At 45.0% G+C, this 25,807-nt stretch overlaps 1 protein-coding gene across 2 annotated transcripts in view; it reads left to right on the forward strand.

Moving 5' to 3' along the window:
• The first annotated feature begins 1,168 nt into the window (after positions 1–1,168).
• Positions 1,169–25,807, forward strand: part of LOC147417552 (E3 ubiquitin-protein ligase UPL3-like) — a 92,728-nt gene continuing 68,089 nt past the window's right edge. The window contains exons 1-6 of one of the 2 annotated variants that reach the window (XM_086506564.1): positions 1,169–1,317; positions 1,449–2,282; positions 2,553–2,663; positions 2,748–2,864; positions 2,958–3,137; positions 3,214–3,366. In XM_086506564.1, coding sequence (XP_086362690.1) covers positions 1,500–2,282; positions 2,553–2,663; positions 2,748–2,864; positions 2,958–3,137; positions 3,214–3,366 — 1,344 coding nt within the window. In that variant the 5' untranslated portion in view covers positions 1,169–1,317; positions 1,449–1,499. Of the gene's footprint in view, positions 2,283–2,552; positions 2,664–2,747; positions 2,865–2,957; positions 3,138–3,213; positions 3,367–25,807 lie in introns of both variants that reach the window. The other variant, XM_086506563.1, reaches the window with a different exon arrangement.

A 25,807-nucleotide genomic window follows, 5' to 3' on the forward strand; every position in this document is an offset into this window, starting at 1 on the left:
TCACCCATTACCAATAAAACTTGTTGTAGTCTTGATATTTCATTTCCCTCGTGAGGGCATGTCTTCAACTCAAGGCTTGTTAAGTAGGTCTGTGAGGTCCCTTGTGATTGTTGCTACAACATTTAAGATTCTCTCCTTTTCTGCGTCGTCTCCCCTGCCCCCCCCCCCCCCCCCCCGCCCCCCTCTTTGTGCTAATAATTAGTGCGTGCCATGGTCTTGACCCCTTGAAATTTTCCTGAAACATTTTTTACAATACACCATCATTAAATGCCTATTGAATACTATACACACACACACACACACACAGAGAGAGAGAGAGAGAGAGAGAGAGAGAGAGAGAGAGAGAGAGAGAGAGAGAGAGAGAGATTATGAACAATTTGACACAAGTGATTTCCATGAAGAGAGTTGAACATTTGTGTGTGTGTGTGTGTGTGTAAGAGAGAGAGAGAGAGAGAGAGAGAGAGAGAGAGAGAGAGAGAGAGAGAGAGAGAGAGAGAGAGAGGGTTCACCACAAAGAGCAGATGAAGTCCTCTCCAAGGGCGCTACGACCTCGCTTGTGAGAGAGCATGCATGCTTGCCTGCATAATGCACCAACATCAACCGTGCAACTCACTGACGCTCACCACCTAGAGCCATCCGGCTTGCTTTGCTGTGTTTTTGCATTGCAAGGACCTGCCTCTTGGAGAGTCTCTCTCTCTCTCTCTCTCTCTCTCTCAAGTGCCTCTTAGCGTGCGCTACTCCGCTACCTCTTCCCCCCCATGACCCTTCAACTCCTGCCGATAGTAGGCCTCCCCACTTGCATGTATGCTCGTAGAACGACATGGTAATCCCCTCCCCCCCCCCGGGGAGTCGATTCATCTCTCGCCTTTTCACCTTCAACTCCTAACCCTTGCATGCGTACCTTCCGACTAACGAATCCTAGCTCTCACTCGTTGATTTCTGGCTTCTAATGGTACCTTGTAGCTGCAATTTCGCATTTAGTACCACGTGGCACTACCTGAATCCCCTTCCCTTCTCCGTAATAGAGTAAATAGATAGATAGATTGTATATGTAGTATTCTTAGGAAATCAAAATTTCCCGACCAAACGCTAGTGGCGCTTGTTAAATCTATGCTCAAAATTGTCATACGAAAAAAATTATTTTTCCGCTTTATACTTAAAGCTTTTGAGAAAAAGGACCGCTCACGTATTCCTTCCCAGAGCCGAGCTGCATAGGGAGAGCCAGGCGAAGGCAAGAATCAGTCTGTCTCGCGCTGGGAATCGCGATTTTTAGGCCATCGCAGAGGTTCAAAGCGAATACGTACACCATCGCATCAGGTAAGTGATTGCTAAAGAGAAACTGCATGCTTGCTACTCCTTTAGAGCAGTTGGAGGCGCACCTGCGTAATACAGGTGATGGTAACGCTCCCAGAATCTGTAAAGAAAACACTCTAAACTCCGCTATCCAGGAACAACCCAAGTTTGATCAAAGTGGGGTGTGGGCGCGCATTTTTGCTTACATGGAAACGCGAAGTCGGAAGAGGGCACAGGCTTTCGAGCAGGCTCAGTCTTCTCCTGCCAGAGAAAAGAAGAAACCTAATAGGTCCTCTGCATCATCAACAGCAGCTGCACGCATCCGTGAACATCGCTACCCAACTCGTAGATCAAGCCAAGGACGTCATCAGACCAGCAACTCACATCAAGACAGCCTCCCAAGGCGAACAATGCGGTCTAAGAAAAAACACTCAGCTGACAATCTTATTGAGGACACTGCCCAACACGAAACTGACTCTTCTCAAATGGAGGAGAATGTGCATAAACCCTCTGAGAAAGGCAAAGAAAAAGAGGTCCTACCAGAATCGAAAGATAAGGGCAAAGCCAAGGAGTTCGTTTCTGAGAAAGATACTGAATATCCACACAATACACAGGCAACAATTAAAGTTGAGAAGGCTCGCTATGTTTACTTAGGCGGGTCTTACAATATGAATGTAATTATGAACATTCTTTCGAACCTCAAATCAGGAAATGACTTGATGCAAATCGACAGTCTTACACAGCTATGTGAAGTGCTCTGCATGGGGAATGAGAATACCCTGTCCAGTGTACCTGTAAATTCATTTGTTACAGAGTTGGTCAAAATCCTAAACAATGACAACCCAGAACTCATGCTTTTAGCAGCCCGAGCTCTTACTCAACTCTGTGAGATGATTCCAATCTCTTGCAATGCTCTTGTAAATCAGGGGGCTGTTCCGTACTTCTGTGGAATATTGCAGTCCATCCAATATATCGATGTTGCTGAGCAGGTGAGACTGCTCGGTTCTTAGCTCAAGGTTTATTTTTCAACAAAGAAATATTGAGTCCGTTCTTCCACAGTTCGTGTCAGGGTTTTGGTGCTTTTAGAAATGCTGGATTTAGTTTTTGAGAAATGCAGGCCCCCCCCCCCCAAAACACACACACACACACACACACACACACACACACACACACACGGCGGGTCCCAGTTTCACATTCAGAGATACAACCACATATACAGTTACAAGAATGACATGGAACTAATTATATTATTTTTGCAGTCTTTGCAAGGGCTTTTTAAAATCTCCCGTGAGCATCCAGGTCCCTGCTTGCGAGCAGGTGGGCTCACTGCAGTGTTGTCAAACTTCGACTTTTACTCCACAGGAGTCCAGGTAACAAATAACCCTTTCACACGATGTCTTCTGCTCTCAGACGCCATGTTTTGATGTAAGTTCATACTTTTGATTTTTTGATAGAGAGTTGCTGTTTCTACAGCCGCTAACATGTGTAAGCGCATGCCTCCCGATGCCTTTAACTATGTGAGCGATGCTTTGCCGATTTTGACCAACCTCCTTGAGTATCCAGACTCCAAGGTACTTATGAGTTTGTGACAGATATTAGTGATAATACTACAAAGATTAAGTTGCAGGTCAATCAACAATAATGGCTTACTTATTTTTTTAAAGGTGGTAGAGCATGTATCAGTTTGTTTGATACGTATAGCTGAGTCCTTTGCAACATCTTGGGAGAAATTGGACATTCTTTGTATGCATGGCTTGATTCCTGCAGCTTTGCGTCTTCTATCTGTTGACCACACTGTGGGGGACATAGCTCCTCAAGCATCGCTCAGCAGTTCAACGTATACGGTGGGCTTTTTGACATTATCTTTGAACATATTTCAAGAGTTGTGGTGATTATTGACTTGCTGGGATTATTTTGCAGGGCCTGGTCCGATTGTTGTCAATATGTGCCAGTGGCTCATCAGTGGCAGCAGAGAGCCTTTTAGAAATGAAGATAAGTAGCATTGTGAAAGAAATTTTGACAACTTCTGGTCAATCTGTCTCTTCCGTGGTGATGAACATGCCCTCACAGCAGGTATGCCGGTGTCATGCAGTACTAGTCTCTTCATGCAGATGTTTTCACCCTTCATCACTAAATTTTCTATATAATATGGCTCTGCATTTGTAGCAACAATGACAATGGAGAAGCAGAGAGTTTTGGTGCTAACACCCATAAGAGTAGTCCAAACCCGGCAACTGTGCTGTCACAGTACCTTCTTTTGCCTCTCATAGTGCTAGATCGGCCTCTATTACAGTCCCTAAGAATCAGCCATCATGTGCATTTTACTTTGGCCACATGAAACTGCAAAAGACATTGCTTGATCAAGAGTGAGTTAACAGTCAGTCCTGCATAGCGACAACAAAGGACATTAGAGTAAGCTTCACTGATAATTTCACCGGTTGGCTCCAGGGGGATAATCATTAATGTGGCACTGCCATGTGGCAGTTTATGGTGTGATAGCAGCAGATTGCAGCTCAATCAGCTGGGGGTAGTATCACAAAAGCGCGTGGAAGCGCAGATCAAAAGTGTAGGTAGGAAGAGATTGCATATGAGTTGCTTTCTAGGCAGAACCTTGAAAAGATTGCATGCGTCCTCACTTGTAAGATAGCACGCTTGTTTAGTGTACAATGCTCAAGTTAAAGTTAATGCAATTAACTTGAGTAGTATACTTTGTAAACCATTATAATGCCTAGAAGTACAAGAGAGATTGGAGGCATTTCTCTTTTGGTTGGGCCACTCAATCAAGATTGGCGTGGAGGCCGAATGAACCACAAACATTTGCCGATGCTATCAGATTGGCCCGATTTCAAGAAATAATGAACAACAAGAGTACAAGTTGAAGGTAGCCAAGGATTCATCTTCAACAGATTCGTCCGAGATCACAAGTAATGGTAATTGTAAGAAAAATATTTGCCCCCTGATTTAAACACGTCTAAGAAAAAGAACAAGTACAAGGAGGAGAAAAAAAAAGGAACACGACCAGAGAATTTCATAAAACATTTTAGGAGGTAGATTCACAGAGGGTGAAGTTACACAATACATAAAGAATGATAGGTGTTTTTATTGCCACATCTTAGGGCACATGAAGGAGTGTCTAAACCTTAGCTCTAGTTTGACAGCAATTGGCGGCCTACTGCTCAAGTTAATGTCATACTTAACGAAAGCAGGAAGTAGAAGTACCAGAAGAAGGTGCATTTACTTAAATGCATCGGTTATGTGAATGATGAGCGAGTGATTGTGTTGCTTGATCCAGGATTTGAAAATGATGTGGCATGTCATTAGTGATCAATGGTGTGCGGCCCGACGATTTAGGGGACTGTCGACACCTATATTGGCCACTCCAATATCAGGGTTTGCCACAAGAATGGACTCAGCTTGCACACATCTGTCACAAACATTCACTAAATTGAATGTTCAATTAATTGAATGGACGTATTTCTCTTCCTCGATTGCTACCTAGCTGTGACACTCGGTTAGCAAAAGGCATAACATGTTTACCATTTTGTATCAAACGCATAAATTTTTCTTTCGTTCTTTTCAAGTATTGCGGAGGCAAGAAAAGCGCTTTGAGATCTTTTTGGAACCAAGGGGTAGAGGCTATGGTCTCTACTCGAGAGGAGCTGAATGCCCACAAAACAGCCAATGGAACGGGCCTTAGTTTTCTTTTGTTTCCTATTCCTTGATGCAAGGGGGGGCTGTAGTATCCGGTGGTGGCTCGAGCATCTCTAAGGAGGGGTGGGGGACTGCTTTGTGGCTGTGCCCGGCTCTACATGAGGTAGACATACCTTCTTGGCGGTGCATTCCATTGTATTGCTCACCCGGTAGGCTGGCATGAGGCCGGACCCTGTTCTTGGGGTTTCGTGGGGGTCAAAGTCTCTAGTGTTCTGTTAAATGTGGGTAGTGGGTCACTTTTAATTTACACATTTATTAGGAGCTTGGCCATATTTTGGGTCGTGGGGTTTTTTTGTTGAAGGTAGGGCACATTTTTGGTGTATCTATATATGTAGCGCGTGCCTCCCTTTTCTTGGGGTTTTGTGCGCGTCAAAGTCTCTAGTGTTCTGTTAAATGTGGTAGTAGGTCACTTTTAATTTACACATTATTAGGAGTTCGGCCGTAGGGCACATTTTTCGTGCATCTATATATATAGTGCGTGCCTCCCCCGTAACAGGCTTGGACACTCCAAGTGAGAAATCAATTGTCATGATTGTGACTATGTTGCACTATTTCATCTACTTCTAGTTGCAGTTACGCGAAGTGCCATGCCAAGGAGAACCCCTATGCTTGGATGGTCACGACCCTTCGCTCAAGAGACGTGCCTCTTCGCCAAAAGCCACACTCCTTCGACGAATGGTCACACCCCTTGGCTCTACGGGTGCGACTCTTCACCCAATGGTTGCAGCTCTTCGTCGAAAGGATGTGTCTTTACGTCTAAAGTCATGTCTTTTCATTTGTGTCTCTTCGTCTCCTATATAAGGAGCCTATTGTACTAGTTTCAAGCAGTCATTCATTCATTCAAGCAATCAAACACACAGTCTTCCGAGTCTTGTCTCTGAGTCAAGTTCAAGTTTCTTAAGTCTTAATCACGAGTTTAAGTACTTAATTAAGGATTAGTAACTAGAATCCTTACAGTGGTATCAAAACAATTTTTTCCCGGCCCTGTGGGTTTTGAGCCTCTCACCCTCGCCGCTAGCCTCTTAATCCTCTTCCCGGAGTTTCATGGAGGAAATAGAAAGGCGAATCCTACAGGCGATGTGTAGTCGACGCATGTAACCCCTACCCGCACCCTCACCCTCACCGGACGAATCACACATCCTCGGCATACAAGAGAGCTCTTGCATCGCAACACCTATAAGGCGGCTCCATGGCTGTTTGTAGATCCGTTAGTTGGAGGGGGCGCCCAAATCTGAGAAGAAGGCTGATTTTTACTCATTGTGTGTGTGTGTGTGTGTGTGTGTGTGTGAGAGAGAGAGAGAGAGAGAGTAGTGGTTGTAGGTGATCACAACTTTAATGGAAAGCTTGCCTTCTTCTTTGCTCTATGTAGCGCGATGATTTGCTCTCGTGCATCTCTCTCTCCCCTTTGCACGTATAGTAATGCCCCATTAGTTGGGCTTCTCAACTGACCATGTACAATTCTGGGGGTTTTATGCGCGTTTGCCAAGGCAAGAGCCTTTTGAACAGGTATTGGAGTAGCTAATTGCTAATCCCCCATAGGTATGCATAGTTCCATTGTGAAGGATTGCGAAAACGGAGAGAAAACTCTGTTTTCTCTTGTGAAAACTCGTCCATTTCAAAGGGGAACTGCGAAAACAGAGTTTTCTTGCGTGAAAACTTGTCCGCTTCAAAGCGGAAGTGTCCCATTGCTTGCGGGAGCATCTGAGACACGCGTAGACGTGTTTGCTCTCCCCAAAAGGATCCAAAACAGAAAATTACAGCCTGCTGCGTTTTTTTGCAGGTTTAGGGTTTCACATCTAAACCGTAGGACATCGCCAAGGGAGCCTCGAAAAGTCCTCGGAATGCTTAAACAGGGCTTTGGGCACCTGACAATGTCAAAACAAGGAATTACAACATGCTGAAATTGATCTGCAGCTCACTGGAAAGCTTCCAAACGGCAAGGGAAAGTGTTCTTGACGTGTACTTTTGACCTACAAAGGTTTTTGCGCCGTCATGTTGGCGAAATTGGGTCTAATGTTGGCGAATTGGGTCAAAAACCTGCAATTACAACCATGGACAGGTTTGGACAGCTTGGTGAGAATTAGGTGAAAGTGTTCGGATCGTCTATTCGCAATAAGAATAAAGAAATACTGAAAGGGGCGCCAATCTTTGGGGCCTACAGGGTGTCGTTGTCTGCTTGGTAGTGCTCTAGCTGCTAGGCTGTGGTTTATTTGAAGTGTTAATTCTAGTCACAGGTTTATTGGTGATTTGTGAAGTTCCTTTGTGTCGTAAAGTTCAAGTAAAGAATCGAGTGAAAGCTAAAGTCTACCGCTCTATGGGCCGGTTTTATGGTTCCGTCGCTGGGACAAAATCACTTTTTCCTTAAAGAGTGAGCCTTGGTTGGTTTGCGACGAAGACACAGAGCATAGGAACTCGGAATTACACTATGACTAATAGGACAAGGTTCCTCTTCACATGACAGACAGGCTATTCCTCGAGTGTTCGAGGTTGGCAAGAGTTCAGGGTCACCCTTGTCTGTACCTTTTGTTGATTTGAATGCTCCACAAGGTCAAGGGTATATGACCGGGCAACTAGATGAGGATGAGTTTAGGACACGGTTAGTTGCTGTTGTGAATGTGTTCTCTCGGTTGGTGCAAAATCCTGGAACATCTGCAAGCGCCGCCAGTGCCACAGTAGACAAGGCAACCATCTCATGTAGTAGAGCTTGTTGAGGCTCAAGCCCATGCCTCTTGTGCATCCTAGGTATTTTGGGGGTGGATTAGTGTTTCAAAGCATGGCTGGTTATGCGCCTGGAAACCATCAATATATGCTAGGAACAGTGTTTGGGGGTATGTAACAAACTTGGACACTCCCAAGTCAAGATTCTATCGCGACACGGCAGAGATTCACTTCAAAACAGTTCTCAATTCACAATTGATTCGACATGGCCCGTCGGAGTTTCGTGCCTAGAGATATTGGCCCCAAAAACTGGCGCCCCTTTCGATATTTCTTTTTGTATTAATCTGTGCGCAAAGTACAAGAGAGTGGGAGGGTTCTCACTCTCAGACTCCGCGTCCAGATGCTCTGAGTTGTGAGGGCCCTGCCCACTAATGTATATGTTTACAAGAGATGCCCAATAGCAGAGCCCCAAAATTAGTAATCCAAAAGCTCTCAAGTTTTTCAAAATAAAGCAATTCTTGCAAATCAGCTAGCGCTTTTTCAAGAATTCTGTACAGCTAGGCCGCTTTTTACGACGCAAATCACGGAAGCCCATACGGCATGCCACGTCACCAACCCGTCGCATTTTTCGGAATCTGCCACATCAACCTGTCTCCGCATTTCACGGGCCTGGGAGCCGGGGTGTGTTTGTGGGTGCTCTGTTGCCCCATGTCCAGGCCATGCCACGTCACCAGTTTGTGACATACCCCCCCTCTTAAAAGCATTGTAATCGCTCGTGATTACGCCTGCAAAACAGACAGAGGCCATAAACTGTCTTAGCAGACACTGACTGTTAGTACCGACGCACTAGGAAAAACACATTTAGCACATGTACCAATCGACAGTCACATCACAGGACATCACACGATAAATCACATTCAACAATTATTCCAATCTCAGACCATGATTAATCAGCTACGTATTTAGCAATCGCATCTAGATCCAATCGGGATCTCTCAGATGCCCGATTAACTAATCCTTATGGCAATCATGTCTATAGAGATTTATCAGACCGAAATGTTGCAGTCACTTCGTCTATCAGTTCCTGCACTCAAACAAGTCAAGTACTGTCACCAGCGTGTGACTACTATCTATCCTTTTTGTTGATTTCTTTCTTATTATTTATTTACTTTCACTTTTTGGAAACACCCCTCGGGAAATCTAACTGCCCTGCATTGCATAGCTAGTGTGGAACTGTTCAGAGGGAGTCTAGGCTTGAGGGCAAGAGAGCACTAAGGTTGGACAAGGACTATGGTTAGCCAAAGTGGGGTCATTTACTAGCCAAAGTGGAATCCTTTGCTACAGAGGCTACATTTCAATTTTGGGTGTGGCTGCAGTGTACAAAGGGGGTCAGATGACCTAGAAAGATACAATGGCAGCATCTCCTAAAATTTAGGGAACTGCTATTTTGGGACCTGAAAATGTGTTTGCGTCATTACCTCCGGAATGACAAGGGGAACATTTTATTACTCTGCCGTGAAGTCAATTGGGCAACCGGTTGGGAGATTTTTAGGCGGCAACCCCGAAACGGGAAATAGGCTGTAAATGTGCCAAGTGGCACATTTCTGTGCACTTTCCTCATGCATGAAGAAGTGGCACTGAATTTGAAGGAGGGAGGGGCTCATTTGCAGATTTTGTCATAGGTTAAGAGCTATGGAGTGCTTCCTTTCCCTCTTATGTACAGTGCGGTGCCAAGAGTGATGCCCTGCACGCTACGCACTGCCCTCTCTCTCCCCTATGGCAGTATGTTATGCCCCTCTAGTGGGCTTTTCAATTGACCAATGTACAGTTGTGTGGGTTCATGCGCGATTGCTGAGGCAAGAGCCTCTTGCAGAGGTACGGGATTAGCTAGCGGCTAATCCCCCGCAGGTACAGGTGAATTCGGAGAGGTTTCACGCCAGAAATCTCGTCCGATTCAAAGGGCAAGTAGCCCTACAGGTGCGGGAGCTCGAGGACTTGCTACGGAGGCGACAGGCACGCGAAACGGAGCCCGAAACAGTAAATTACAGCCTGCTGTGTATTTTTGCAGGTTTAGGGTTTTGGCCCTAAACGGACCCTAATACCCCCAGGAGGTTCGGGGACACGAGGGGACCACTGTACAGGTGATCTGGCGCATTTTGGGGGCTGAAAACAGAGAATTCAGCATGCTGCAGATTCTCGTCAGGTTTTGCAAAGTGCCCGTATGCGTCGGGAAAGTCATTCAATGCGTGGGAATACTGACTGTGAAGGGTCCTGGTACAGTTATGTTGCCGAAATCGGGCCGGAATAGTTGAAATTCAGCCAAGTTTGTGCGGGGCAGCTTGTAGGGAACCACAGCGTTTATTCCCTCTTTTAAACAATAAAGAAATACCAAAAAGGGCGCCTAAGTTAGGGGCCAATCTGGTGTCGGTCTTCTCCTACAGGTGCAATCTAGCAGCCTGTATCCCTCTCCCCTTTGTTGTGTCTTGAAAGTACAGGTAAAGTGGGTGACAAATTAAATGGGTGAAAGCAAATAAGGTTTAAGTCTAAGGTCTATCGCCCTTTTTGAATTAAACAGGCTGGTTCCGGGACTAAATCACTTTTTCCCATAGAAGTGAGCCTTGGTCAGTTTGGGCTTTAAGACACAGGGGATTATAGACCAGACACAGGAAATTGCAATTATGACTGACAGACCAGATGATGTGACTGAAGAGGTTTCCTCTTCACAGGGTCAACAGACACATGGAGTGGGTGAGTCTTCAAGACCACCACAGACGGATGATGATATATTCAGGACCCAGTTGGCTTCTGCTGTGGCTATGTTCACACAAGTAATGCAGAACCCTAGGTTTTTAGCCTTTCTGCAACCTTCTCTTCCGTCTCAGCAAGTTCGGTCACTGGATCATATTCAAAAGCCTGTTAAGGCTCAAGCACACGTGATTCATACTGCAGAGTCAATGGAAACACCTGTACACTTAACGGAGAACATGCAGTCTCCACAACATGTGCCTAAGGTGCAAGAACAGGTGGCTGAGATCCCAGTCTTTCAAGTTGTACCAGTTCAGCCAGCCACTTTTCAGCAGCCTATAGCTGGTTCTAATGGGCAGGGAAGCAACCTACAGGCTATGCAACAAGTCTTCCTACCACCTTCAGTACACCTTGGCTATTTTGGAGGTGGATCGGTATTCCAGAGCATGGCTGGTCATGCACCTGGAAATCAGTTTTACACGCCAGGAACAGTGTTTGGGGGTGCGCAAACGATGATGCCTAACCCCATGTATGGTGTCACAGGCATGCTACCAGGGTTTCAAAGCACTCAGGGCCAATTTGGGATGCCATAGACAAATTTTGGTATGGCTGGAATTACAAATCAGCAGCCAAATATGGCATTTCCAGGTCAACTTAATTGCGGTCAAGGAACACAAATGAAGCCTAACAGTGTTCCCATGTTTCAGTCACTTCCATATGACAACTTAACGCCGCTGGAGAGGCCAACTCCGTACAAAGAAGGTGGCAAAGGTGTGACATTCACGACCTTTACAAGGTTTGATGACAGGAAGAAGGCTCTCTTATTCCTCCAGCAGTTTGACAAGGCCTATGCAAGGGGAAACTTTACCGAGGCTCAAAGGTCCGCAAGGCAACCACTTTCTTGACAGGGAATGCGGGACAATGGTGGACAACTTTATTGCTACAAGGGCAAGCTCCGTCCACATGGATTTACTTCAAGCAGATTTTTGCAGCAGCATGGTTATCTGATGACTTTGAAGCAGATTTCATGACAGAATGGCACCAGGTTAATGTTGCCACTTGCAAGAATCTCGATGACTACAATCGGAAGTTTTGGAAAGATCTACTTCCAATAACTTCCTATAGGTTTGTGCCATTGACAGAACACATTGAAAAATATTGTTGTGGCCTACCCAAAGGATTGAGAAAGTACTGCATGAAGACCAAACTTCAAAGTCACTACTTTGACAGCTCATCGAGGTAGCAAACACTGGCAATGGTTTGCTCAAGGGAGAAGATTGTGAATTCAATACTGGCGTCAAGGAGGGATCAACCAAGAAAAATTCAGCGAAGAAGCACGTTCACAATGAGGTTCCTAAAGGGACTCAGGAGCCAGCCAATGCAGGGAAAGGCAAAGCTACGGCTGAATCAGAAAAGGGACCAGCAAAGAAATGGAAGACGTTTTCCTCGCAAGTCAGAAGAGCAAACGAAGGTCCTGAGGTCAGAGAACAAATGCTTCATCTGTGAGTAGCCTGGCCACATTGCTTACAATTGTCCTACAAAGAAAAGGCCAACTGATTCTGAAGACAAGGAGGACAGGAAAGGAAAGAAGCCCATGGCTGGTCTAGTGCCAGATATGGTGGGCGACAAGCCAAATTCAGATGCAAGTGAGCTTTGCAGAGCATGGGGAAAGGTCAGGGATCAAACAGTGCTTATCTTCTTTGATCCAGGTGCCAAAGCCAACTTCATTTCCCCAGAATTGGCTTCAAAGTTGGGAAGCAGACCTGAAGAGATGGGGTATACAGCAGAGGCAGCTTTGGCATGTCCTGGCCATACAGAGGCTGTGACACCCATCATTGGAAAGTTGCGCCTACATATCCAGTCCTATGTAGATGCTGAAGAATTTTACATCATGCCACTGGACGGATGTGATGTGTTGTTAGGTATTCCTTGGTTATTTCGTGTACAGGGAATCATGGATGCCTACAACAAAAAGATCACTGTACAGAGCAGGGGAAAGACTCACATTATGGATGTAAAGCTTAAAGGGGAGTTTATTCCCACTGTATCAGCTTCTGCTATTACTTCTGTAATGAAAAAGCATCTTTCTGCGTACTTGGTTTTTGCACGTGAAGTGTCAGATTGTGATGAATCAAATTTATTTGTGCTAGATAAAGAAAGGTCAATGTTTTTACAACAGTATAGTGATTGTTTTTCCGATTCATTACCGTCTCAATTACCGCCAGAGAGACCCGAGGACCATGCTATAGATTTGGTGCCAGGCAGTAGCCCACCAAATAAGCCTCTGTACAGGGTTAGTGCGGCTCAGCAGAAAGAGATAATGAGCCAAGTACAGGAGCTGTTAGAAAAGGGGCTGATTCAGCCCAGTTCATCCTCATTCTGTTCTCTAGTGTTGTTGGTGCAGAAAAAGGATGGCTCATGGCGTATGTGCATCGACTACCGTGCATTGAACAAGAATACCATCAAGAATAGGTTCCCTATACCTAGAATTGATGATATTCTAGACAAATTAGAAGGAGCAGCTATGTTTAGCAGGATAGATCTAAAGAGTGGGTACCATCAGATCCGCATTAGATCAGAGGATGTGCACAAGACTGCTTTTAGAACGACGTTTGGTCTTTACGAATTTTTAGTGATGCCCTTTGGTCTCACAAATGCTCCTGCTACGTTCAATAAGATGATGGACATAATTTTCCGTCCACACCAGCAGTTTGTTGGTACATTCTTTGATGACATGATAGATAGTCTACTCAAAGAATAAAGAGGAGCATAGGCATCACTTGGCCATTGTGTTCAAAGAGCTACGCAGTCATAGGTTGCTCATCAATGCAAAGAAAAGTGAATTTTTTCTGGAAGAGATTCATTTTCTCGGACACATTGTCTCAAAGGATGGTGTCAGAATGGATCCTGCTAAAGTTGAAGCGATCAAGTCATGGCCAGATTTGAACACGGTGCACGATGTCCGAAGTTTCTTGGGACTATGCTCCTATTACAGAAGGTTTATCCGAAATTTCGCTGAGATTGCTTCACCTTTACATGCTCTTAAAAGAAGGCAGTCACCTTTAGATGGACACAGAAAGAGATTTCAACTTTTAATCTCTTAAAGGAAAAGATGACTTCAGATCCAGTCATTGGGTTGCCAGATCTTAGGAAGTCATTTGTGGTCTAGTGCGACGCCTGCGGTAGTAGCATTGGTGCAGTGCTAATGCAAGATGGCAGGGTAGTAGCCTATGAGAGTAGAATCTTGCAAGGGCCAGAAAAGACTATGCAAGTCTATGAAAAAGAACTGCAGGTCGTGATTCATGCACTCTTAAGTTGGAAACACTACCTGCCAGGTGCAGACTTTGTTGTCCAAACGGACCATCAGACCTTGCGATACTTCTTGACACAGGCAAAGTTATCTGAGAAGCATATGCGATGGGCAAATATCTTGTCCATGTTCCACTTTCAGATTGTGCATGTGGAAGGCAAGAAGAACGCTGTGGTTGATGCCTTGTCAAGGAAGCCACAAATTTTAGTTGTGTCAGTTCCTTATCATCATGAACTTGATGATACGAGGGAACAATATGCAAATGATGAAGATTTTGCGAGGGTCTTCGAGCAACTAATGGATGGACAACGTCATGAACACTATCTTCTCAAAGATGGGTTCATGATGATGCATGGCAGATTGTGTGTCACAAAGCCATTGCGACGCAAAGTTATGGAAGAGAGTCATGTCCCACCGTATGCAGGGCATCGTGGTATCGATGCTACAGTTAAAGCGGTTGAGACATTCTTCTACCGGCCTACATTGAGAAGAGATGTGGATGCCTTTGTGCGAGAATGCGTAATTTGCCAGAAGGTCAAGTTTGACAGGCAAAAGGCACTAGGGTTATTGCAACCACTACCTATTCCAGATAAACCATGGAAAAGTATTGCTATGGATTTTATCTTTGATCTTCCAAGAACGCAGACAGGAAACGATGGTATTTGGACCATCATTTGTAGATTCAGCAAGCAGGAAGAAGATAAAGCCAGATCAGATGGCACGCTTGTTTATGAGCAATATTTTCAAGTATCATGGCATGCCACAGTCGATTGTTAGCGACCGTGATCCATGCATGACAAGTTTGTTCTGGAGAGGCTTGTTTGAGAATATGGGCACAACGCTCAAATTCTCTTCGTCATTTCATCCTCAAACAAATGGGCAGTCAGAAGAGGCAAATTCTACTGTCCTAGATCTGCTGAAGTGCTACGTGTCAGAGCATAAAGGAAAGTGGGAGCAGTATTTGCCATTGGTGGAGTATGCATACAATAATACAGTGCATTCATCAACTGGCAAGGCACCTTTTGAGATAGTTGTAGGTGGCAAGAAAGTTCCTCCCATACTGCATACAAAGGACAAGATATTTGAAGCAGATAAGTATGTTCAGGACATGGATGAAATGTACAAGAAGGTCAAAGTGGCCTTAGAAAAGACTCAGGCAAAGCAAAAGAAAGCAGCTGATCGTCACCGTTGTGAAGTGGTATTTTCACTTGGTGATTGGGTGCTTCTACGCTTTGAAAAGGCAAGGTTAAAGAAGATGAAGGGCAAGGAAAGACTGTTTCCAAAGCTCAGCATGCGTTACTATGGGCCTTTTCAAGTGTGCGACATAATCAGTGATGTTGCATTTAGGCTGAAATTGCTTGACAGTTGGAAGATTCACAATGCGTTTCATGTGAGTCTTCTCAGACCCTATGTGGGTGATGTGCCAGAGGATATACCAGCTGAAGATCAGCCGGAAGTCGAGGAACTTGACGAGATCTTGGTCCCGGAAAAGATTTTGGCACATAAAGAAAGAAAAGTGAAAGGCAAGGTTGCTAGGCGTTACTTGGTGAAGTTCAGAAACTATCCACCAATGGATGCTAAGTGGATGGAAGAAGGTGAACTTGCAGAGTCACCAACTGTGTTATCACTTTACCTTGAAGCCTTCGATTTGCAACCTACCTTGACCCCTTGAGTTTCAAAGCTACATGGATTGTCAATGTGACAATGGCTTCTGAAACAAATGATGTACATCGTATTTAAAGTGAGCTCAAATCAAGTACATGTTACATGAATGTTAGACCTGTATAGATTGTCAGTTTGGCAATTGCTCTTATGGAATGTCCAAAAGTTTGGTTAGTGCTATAGAAGTGAGTATTTCTTGTCAGTTTGTCAAGGATACAGTAATTGCTTCTATTAAAGGGTACATGTGTAACTGCATTCTTAAACTGTCGGTTTGGGTATGGTCGAAAGTGTTACTGGGCCCAACGTGTACTATAAGACAATGGCAAAATGTGTGGCTACCATTTTGTCATTGGAAAGTTAGTGACTCAAAGCAATGGCAGAGTGCGAAGCTACCACTATGTCATTGGGACAGGATTCACACGCAGGCAATACATGTGTCGACGAGGTGTTGAACACACCAGGGTTGACAATGAGCATGTATGTGTCGTACATGTGTCGACAGGTGTTGAATACATTAGTGTTGACTGTGAGCATATACGACATAGATGCAAACGAGGACATTTGAGATTTCAAGAGGGGGGTATGTCACCAGCGTGTGACTACTATGTATCCTTTTTGTTGATTTCTTTCTTATTATTTATTTACTTTCACTTTTTGGAAACACCCCTCGGGAAATCTAACTGCCCTGCTGTCACAAAGTGATGACGTGGCGGACAGCAGAAACCCTAATTTCTGCGAGAAACCCTAAAATTCCTGCAAACCCTAATTTTTGCCAAAAACCCTAAATTCTGGAAATCGCGGAGGCGGATTATTAAAAAAATAAATAAATAAATATATATATATATTTTGTGGAAAATGATGAGCGACGCGAATTTTGCTTTTGCTTTTTTTTTATAAAAAAAAGAGAAAAGACTCTCTAAGAGAGAGAGAGAACTGATGCTTTTGATTTTAAAAGCTTTTGGGGCTCTGCTTTTGGGCATCCCTTGTAACCTTTAAATTAGTGGTGAGGGCCTCACTTCTCAGGGCATCTGGACGCAGAGTCTGAGAGTGAAACCCTAACCGCTCTCTTGTACTTTGATGATTGATTAATATAAAAAGAAATACCGAAAGGGGCGCCAGTCTTTGGGGCCAATATCTCTAGGCACGGAACTCCGCCGGGCCAGTGCAAATCTATTGTGATCTGTGAATTCTTTTGAAGTGGTTATTTGGTGCTATCGCGGTTGATTCTTGACTTGGAGTGTCCAAGTCTGTTACAGTGGTATCAGAGCACAGCCGATTTCTCTTCTACGGGAAATCCGATCCCCGAATTTTTTTCCGCGGCACCTATGGCTTCAGGCAATGATCAGTGGACTCCCTCTGCATCTGGAGATGTGGGCTGGGATCACAACGAAGATTCAGGCAGAAGTATGGCCCGCCTTGGCCTACTTAGGCGGAGCGGCGAGAGATAGAGCGTCGCCAGTCGATCAGCGATGCAACAAAGATGATGCTCAATTTTGCCAAGGACCCGAAGATGGCAAAATATATGAACCAGACCTCTTTGAAAGAGGTACAGATGGAGTGGCAGAGAACCACAACACCACTCCCGAAACCCGCTCTCAAGAAACCTTCTGCCTCCAAGAAATATACGGAGAAGGAACTGGAGAACGTGGTTGATGCACGGATTGCTCAGCTTTTCGACGTGCAAAAGAAAGGCAAAAAGCACGGCAAAAAGCAGAACAAAGGTACTGACTTCCTGGGATATTTGGGTCGTCAGTCGACATTCGACAAAGCAAAGAAACGGAAGAAGCGTGTTCGATTTGAAGGAGTAACCAGTTCTTCTTCTTCTTCTTCTGACAGTTCTTCTAGCTCCTCGGATTAGAGCAAAGAAGACAGAAAAAAGCAAAAAGCGAAGCAAGACACAAAGCTTCAGAACGGGCAAGAAAAAGGCAAAGAAGGCTACATCTCACCCAGAGACTGACAGTTCTACTGAGGACTCGTCTACAAACAGCTCAGATTCCGATGACGAAAAGTTTTATGCGAACAAGAAGGATTTTTACAAAGCCAACCAGTATGACTTTCTCGAAGATAAAAGCAAGAAAGTCCGAGAGTTTAAGGAAGGTGGCCACTCGATCAAGTTTGATACTTTTCAGGATACTCAGATGCTTTGAAGGCTTTGTCTTTTATACAGCAGTTTGACATCGCTTTCGCGGGAGGACGCTATTCAGAGCACTCCAAGATTCGGAGAGCTGCCTCTTACTTTAAGGGGAATGCTCGCACTTGGTGGTCCACGCTTCTATTAAGCAAGACTGTGCCAGTTACATGGCTGAAATTCAAGAGGCTTTTTATTTCTTCTTTGTTGACTCAAGAGTTTGAGCGAGATATACGAGCTGCTTGGAACCATCTTCGGATGACCAAGAAGGATACAATCAATGCTTATTGTGAAAGATTCTGGAGCTCTTTTCTACCCGCCTCTTCATTCAAGAACATCTCGTTCAGAGAACAGATTGAGCGGTTTACCTTGGGTCTACCTACAGAGATCCGAGATCACTGCTTGGAACAGAAGTCAGCTTCTATTCAGGAGTTGATGAGTCATGCGAAGCGGGGCTTTTCCATTCACTCTGGCAGTCTGACCTACCCCACAGATGAGGCCATGACACAACGAGCCGAACAGACTTCTGGGAATGAAAGTAGAATGAAAAAGAGCAACCTAGAGAAAAAAAAGGATGCACGACCCAAGCTTACTCCTGAGGAGAGAGCTCGCTTCATCAGAGAGGGGAAGTGCTTTGGATGCGGGGAACATGGACATATTTTCGCGAAGTGCCTTAATACGGCAAAGAAAGAACAGCATGATAAAAACGACGACAGGTCTGAGAGTTCGAGAGCAGCTGAGGAATGTGGCAGAAAAGGCAGATAGAAAAGCAGAACTGGTACCACATGGCGTGGGACCTGCACCGAATCTAATGAATGAAAGTACAAACTTTGCCGCTTTCGGGGCAAAGCGAAGGATCAGGAAGCTCTTTTGAAGGAGCCAAGGCCAACTTCTTTTCACTTGGAATTGGCGGCTCGATTTGGAACTACGCCCGACAGACTGACGCCACAGGCGGAGGTAGTTCGACTGGCACCCGGATGGGATGTTGCCATTACACCGAGCATTGGCAAACTTCGTTTGCAAAGACAGGGGTGTTCAGGGCACGCGAGTGACGTTCTACTCGGGATCCCTTGGTACCACAAGAACTACGCCGTGGTTGACTACCGGGCCGAGAAAGCGACTTTGATAAATGAAGGGCTTAGAGATTGTACTTGATGAGCTTTAGTTTTCTTACTCATCCTTTTGGGAGAATTGAACGATGGATAAAAATTGAATATGTTTTGACCTGAAGAAAAGAACGCCAAGATTTTTTTTTTTCTCCACGCTCATGCCGATTGCTTTTGAGAGGGCCTGACGATCATACCATTGATCTGATATCTGGAAGCATGCCACCGAATCGGCCACCTTATCGTGTGAGCCGAGTACAGAATGAAAAGATTATGAACTCAGTGAAAGACCTCTTGGAAAAGGGTCTTGTCCAGCCTAGTACTTCACCGTATTGCTCTCCAATGTTGTTGGTTTTGAAGAAAGACGGATCTTGGAGAATGTGCATCGATTATAGCACTCTCAACGAAATCACCATCAAGAACAGATTTCCGATTCCTAGGATCGATGATATACTCGACAGGTTACAGGGATCCTCGTGCTTTAGCAGGATTGACTTGAAGAGTGGATATCATCAGATCAAGATAGCACTAGGAGATGTCTACAAGACAGCTTTTCGGACGACTTTTGGGTTATTTGAGTTTTTGGTGATGCCTTTTGGCTTAACCAATGCTCCTGCGACATTTAACCGGATGATGGACAGGATTTTTCGAGAGTACAGGCTATTTGTTGGCACTTTCTTTGACGACATCATTGTTTTCTCCAAGAATGAGGCAGAACACAGAGATCATCTGCTTCAAGTCTTTTAGGCATTACGAGATCACACGCTAGTGATTAATGCAAAGAAAAGTGAATTTTTCCTACCATGGATACACTTTTTGGGACACATTGTGTCAGCAGCAGGAGTGCAAATGGACCCGGCCAAGATAGAGACTATCCGTGATTGGCCCGATTTGAGGAATGTCCATGAAGTTAGAAGCTTCTTGGGACTGTGTTCGTACTACAGGCGGTTCATACGAAAGTTTGCAGAGGTTGCTTCCCCTTTGCATACCTTGACACAGAAAGGAGTACCTTTTTTCGTGGGGACCCACAGAGGTGACTGCCTTTCGGACATTGAAAGAGAAATTCACTACAGGACCAGATTTGACTTTGCCGGACTTGCAAAAGTCATTTGAAGTATTTTGTGATGCTTGTGGTCGTAGTCTGGGTGCGGTCTTGATGCAAGAAGGCCATGTCATAGCTTACGAGAGCCGTTTGTTCTCTAGGCCGGAGATGACAGCACAGATCTATGGGAAAGAGCTTTTGGCGGTTATCCACGCTCTTACTCAGTGGCGGCATTACCTACTCGGAGCGGATTTTACTGTCTTTACAGACCATCAGAGTTTGCGCTACTTCTTGTCACAGAAGCAGCTTTCGGAAAAGCAGATGTGGTGGGTGAACATCTTGTCACAGTTCCACTTCCAGATTGTCCATGTGCAGGGTCAGAAGAATGTGGTGGCAGATGCTTTGTCTCGGAAACCGTTGGTTCTGGCTATTTCCGCGATACATCATAGGAGCTTCGAGGATATGGTCGATCAGTGTGCCACAGATACAGATTTTGCAGATATTTTCACACGGATACGGGATGGGGAGACAGTAGCTGGATACTCCCTTCGGGAAGGCTACTTGATGAAAAAGACTATGTTGTGCGTTACACAGCCGTTGAGGGAAAAGGTTATGACTGATTGCCACTGTCCATCTTTTACGGGTCACCGCGGCATTGCTACCACCATGAAAGGGGTAGAGAGAGATTTCTTTTGGCGGAGACTGAAGAAGGATGTGGAAGAGTTTGTGCGCAGTTGCTTGGTATGCCAGAAGGTCAAGTTTGACAGGCATAAGGCACAGGGATTGTTACAGCCTTTACCCATACCCACCCGCCCCTGGGAAAATATTGAAATGGATTTCATTTTTTTTTTGATCTCCCGAGAATACAGAATGATCACGATGATTTTCCGATTACATGGCACGCCTGAGACGATTGTCTCCGACAGAGACCCCAGATTTATGAGTTTGTTTTGGAAGGCAATTTGGGAGAACATTGGCACGCGGTTGCAGTTCTCGTCATCGTTCCACTTGCAGACTGACGGGCAATCTGAGATTGCCAATTCAGTGATTTTAGATTTATTGAAGTCTTCTATCTCGCATCAGAAGACTCAATGGGAAAAGAACTTACCTTTGGTGGAATTTGCCTACAATAACACGATACACTCTTCGACAGGGAAGACGCCATGTGAGATTGTTGAAACTGCTGCGAAGGTTCCATCCTTCCTGAGCACGAAAGATTAGAAATTTGGAGCGGATGAATATTCGTGAGATTTGGATACGGCTTTTGCCAAGGTTCGCGAGACTTTGCAGGAGTCTCAAGAACGACAGAAAAAGGCAGCGGATCGCCATCGTCGCGACTGGAAATTGAAGGAGGATGATTGGGTTCTCTTACTTTTGAGAAGGCACGCCTAAGAAAGAAAAAGGGAAAGGAGAGGCTTTTTCCAAAGCTTAGTATGTGATACTACGGACCTTTCCAGATTACTGACAAGATAAATGATGTCTCCTTCCGATTGAAACTGCCAGATACTTGGAGGATTCACAATGCATTGCATGTGAGTCTCTTGAAACCTGTTAAGGGTGATGTGCCTGATGATGGGGAGCCCGATGAGCAACCCAAAGTGGAAGAAAACAAGGAGATCCTTGTTCCTGAACAGATTTTGGCACATAATGATACGAAGAAAGGTAAAGTCCGAAGGCGGTTCTTGGTTAAGTTTAAGAACTTTCCTGCATTTGATGCGAAGTGGATGGAGGAGGAGGACCTAGCAGATACTCCTCGGATTGTGAAACTTTACCTCGATGTTTTGGTTTAGCATAGTCTACTCCAAACGGAACCTAGAAACTCAGCTTGGCCGAAGATCTGGTGCAGTGGGATGCACAAGAGGGGAGTTACTCCGCTCCTTTGTCAACAGATGCCTCGATTTTGATACTAAAGTCACTGATGTCTCTTTGAGATTCAGGGATACTGAGAGCTGACAGTATTCTGCTGGATGACTTTATGAAATGGAATTCCTGATTATGATACTGATTTGTTCTTGACTTCTTGTGAGTGCAGGAACTGATAGACGAAATGACTGCAGCATTTTGGTCTACTTGATCTCGAATAGACATGGTTGCAATAGGGGTTAGTCAATCGGACATGGAGGAGGTCCCGATTGGACCTAGATGTGATTGCTAGCTACATTGCCGATAAATCATGGTCTAAGATCCGAATGAATGTTGAATGTCATGTGATGTCCTGTGATGTCTGGTGATGTCCTGTGATGTCGTGTGATGTGACTGTCGATTTTGTACATGTGCTAGATGTGTGTTCCTAGTACGTAGGTACTAACAGTCAGTGTCTGCTAAGACGGTTTATGGCTTTTGTCGGTTTTGCAGCCGTAATCGCGGTCGATTACAATGCTTTCAAGAGGGGGGTATGTCACAAAGTGATGACGTGGCGGACAGCAGAAACCCTAATTTCTGCCAGAAACCCTAAAATTCCTGCAAACCCTAATTTTTGCCAAAAACCCTAAATTCCGGAAATTGCGGAGGCGGATTATTAAAAAAAAAATAAAATATTTTTTTTTTTTTTGGAAAATGATGAGCGACGCGAATTTTGCTTTTGCTTTTTTTTTATAAAAAAAAGAGAAAAGACTCTCTAAGAGAGAGAGAGAACTGATGCTTTTGATTTTAAAAGCTTTTGGGGCTCTGCTTTTGGGCATCCCTTGTAACCTTTAAATTAGTGGTGAGGGCCTCACTTCTCAGGGCATCTGGACGCAGAGTCTGAGAGTGAAACCCTAACCGCTCTCTTGTACTTTGATGATTGATTAATATAAAAAGAAATACCGAAAGGGGCGCCAGTCTTTGGGGCCAATATCTCTAGGCACGGAACTCCGCCGGGCCAGTGCAAATCTATTGTAATCTGTGAATTCTTTTGAAGTGGTTATTTGGTCCTGTCGCGGTTGATTCTTGACTTGGAGTGTCCAAGTCTGTTACACCTGCATTGCATAGCTAGTGTGGAATTGTTCAGAGGGAGTCCAGGCCTGAGGGCAAGAGAGCGCTAAGGTTGGACAAGGACTATGGTTAGCCAAAGTGGGGTCATTGACTAGCCAAAGTGGAATCCTTTGCTACAGAGGCTACATTTCAATTTTGGGTGTGGCTGCAGTGTACAAAGGGGGTCAGATGACCTAGAAAGATACAATGGCAACATCTCCTAAAATTTAGGGAACTGCTATTTTGGGACCTGAAAATGTGTTTGCGTCATTACCTCCAGAATGACAAGGGGAACAGTTTATTACTCTGCCGTGAAGTCAACTGGGCAACCGGTTGGGAGATTTTTAGGCGGCAACCCCGAAACGAAAAATAGGCTGTAAATGTGCCAAGTGGCACATTTCTGTGCACTTTCTCATGCATGAAGAAGTGGCGCTGAATTTGAAGGAGGGAGGGGCTCATTTGCAGATTTTGTCATAGGTTAAGAGCTATGGAGTGCTTCCTTTCCCTCTTATGTACAGTGCGGTGCCAGGAGTGATGCCCTGCACGCTACGCACTGCCCTCTCTCTCCCCTATGGCAGTATGTTATGCCCCTCTAGTGGGCTTTTCAATTGACCAATGTACAGTTGTGTGGGTTCATGCGCGATTGCCGAGGCAAGAGTGGAGCCAACTTGTCAAAGCCCTGAAGAATGGAGCCAACTTGCAGATGTTGGCCGAGGGGCCTAAACCTTAAGAAGAACAAGTAACAAAAGAAGAAGTCCTACTAACTTATTGGGACACTGTTCGATGGGGCCCCAAGGGTCCCCAAGTGACATAAAGGATTAAAATAAAGCAGGACCCACAGAGAGAGAGAGAGAATTGCGTAGCAGTTGATGACGTGGCAAGTGTACGGAAAATCCGGAAATTGCACTGACATGATGACGCGGCAGACTGTACGGATTTCTGCGTTTTGCACTGACTGCTGTACGGAATTCCGTAATTTATGTTGGCAGCTTTTTGGCATTGCTTTTGGATCATATGCTTTTGAGTTTAAAGGCTTTTCACTGTAAACCGCTTTTGGGGCCTAGGGCCTTTAAATATGAGGCCATGGGCTCATTCTCTGGCATGCTTCGTGGAGAAGGTGCAGAGTGTGGAGTACTGGCTTGTGCCGTGTTGATGGAATATAAAGAAATACCGAAAAGGGCGCCAAGGTTTGGGGCCAATACTCTATGGGGTGGAATTCCACCACTCCGTGTCGCGTGTCGTCTCTCTTTCAGTTAATTGTTATTGAAGTGCTAAAAGTTTGTTTAGTCTGTTCTTTTCTATTGGCACGTGGTGCCTGTCTTGTGACAGTGGGATCAGAGCATCAGGTGTGTGCTTTTCTGAAAGCATACAGGTCCCACCAAAGAGCACACAGAGCAAGATCGCACTTCCAAAGTTCATTGGAAATTTTAGCTTTGTGCTCTGACCCCAGACTTATTAGCCACTCCCACCCTTACTTCATCGCGCATCAGGCGCGCTCCCGTCTTCACCGCTCATGTCTTACAGGGCATAAGCCAAAAAGTTCACTTGCAAGAGAAGAATCCAAGATTTGTTTCGACTCTCGAGTCACTGTTTTTCTTGAAAGCAGTGCCATGCAGATGTTGATGCGTAAAGCTATTAAGCCGCACACTTCCAAGGACTTGGCAAGCTTTCAAGAAAAATTTTGCCCGAAGTTAAATGGTTTCTGACATCTTCCTCTTCCGAAAAGCAACTTCTAGCAGAGTGCGGTATCCTGAAATTCTTGCCATGGAAACCCTAGCATATTATAACTTGAAATTTCTCGACATCTCTCAGTAGATGTCTCTTCATGAGAAGATGACCTTGGAGGTCTAGTGCGATTGCTATCTTGGGACTAACATCGCCGCCAAAGAAAACACTATCTGTCCTAGAGCTGATGGACCATGCCCTGCACGGCTACGACCTTATGGAATGAACCTAACTCTAATTTTTGGTGCAGGTTTGAAATCAGTTTGAGAACTTGTTTGGTGATCCTGTTGGAGTTTGCTTGAAATGGAATGTATCTGTTTTGAACTTGTTTTGGTGCCGATTTGAAATGTTTGACTTTGGTTTTAATATTGGTTTTATTGATTGGTGATTTTACCCTCGCGTGGAGAAGTGAAAAATACTATTTTGGTATTGTTTGAACCTCGGAACGATGCAGGCCGATGCTTGGGGAGCGTTTCATTGTATGTTTCAAAACCACGAAACGATGTAGGCCGATGTCTGGGGAGCGCTCTGTTGTATGCTAGAAAACCTCCGAACGACGCAGGTTGATGCCTAGGGAGCGTTTGGTTGTATGCTTGTAAAATAATTGTTGTGACTCCCGGCCCCGACTTGGATGGTTATGCGGGAGGAGTATTAAGAAGTCTGAGCAGTGCTGAGTGGTTACTCTCAGCACCTCCAAATGATGCAGGCTGCGGTTCGGGGGGCGTTTGGTTGTAAAAGGCCTCTATATCTCCTGGCCTAGACCTTTTTAGGTTATGCAGGAGGAGTGATGAGGGAGTCGTTGAATATCTCCTAGCCCGGATCTTGTTAGGTTATGCGGGAGGAGTGTTCATCTGTGACTTTATGTTTCTATGTCTTGTAACATGCATATGTGAGCATTTGTGTTGCATTGTGATGTGCCAACCACTGAATATTCCTAATTGGATGAGATTGGTTGGGTATGTAATTTTAGTGCATCAAGACATCAGTGGAAGATAAGCGCGGTCTGGGTGTGATGGCTAATTTTACTATGCCGGAATATCAAGAGTTCCTATCTGGCCGAAAGGAGAAGCCAACTCCTTGATCAAAAGAGCCGAAAGGAGAAGCCAACTGTAACAAACTTGGACACTCCCAAGTCAAGATTCTACCGCGACACGACTAGAATTCACTTCAAAACTGTTCACAGTTTACAATTGATTCGACACAGCCCGACGAAGTTCCGTGCCTAGAGATATTGGCCCCAAAGACTAGCGTCCCTTTCGGTATTTCTTTTTGTATTAATCTGCAACTCAAAGTACAAGGGCGTGGGAGGGTCTCACTCTCAGACTCTGCGTCGAGATGCTATGAGAAGTGGGAGCCCTACCCACACTTATAAAGGTTTTACAAGGGATGCCAAAAGCAGAGCCCCAAAAGCTGCCAATGTAAAGCATTTAAAAGTAAAGCCCTTCATCTCACAAGGCTAGCTTGGCAAATAAAGC

Source organism: Adiantum capillus-veneris, chromosome 30, assembly GCF_014529385.1.
Source record: "Adiantum capillus-veneris isolate H3 chromosome 30, ASM1452938v2, whole genome shotgun sequence".
Taxonomy (NCBI): domain Eukaryota; kingdom Viridiplantae; phylum Streptophyta; class Polypodiopsida; order Polypodiales; family Pteridaceae; genus Adiantum; species Adiantum capillus-veneris.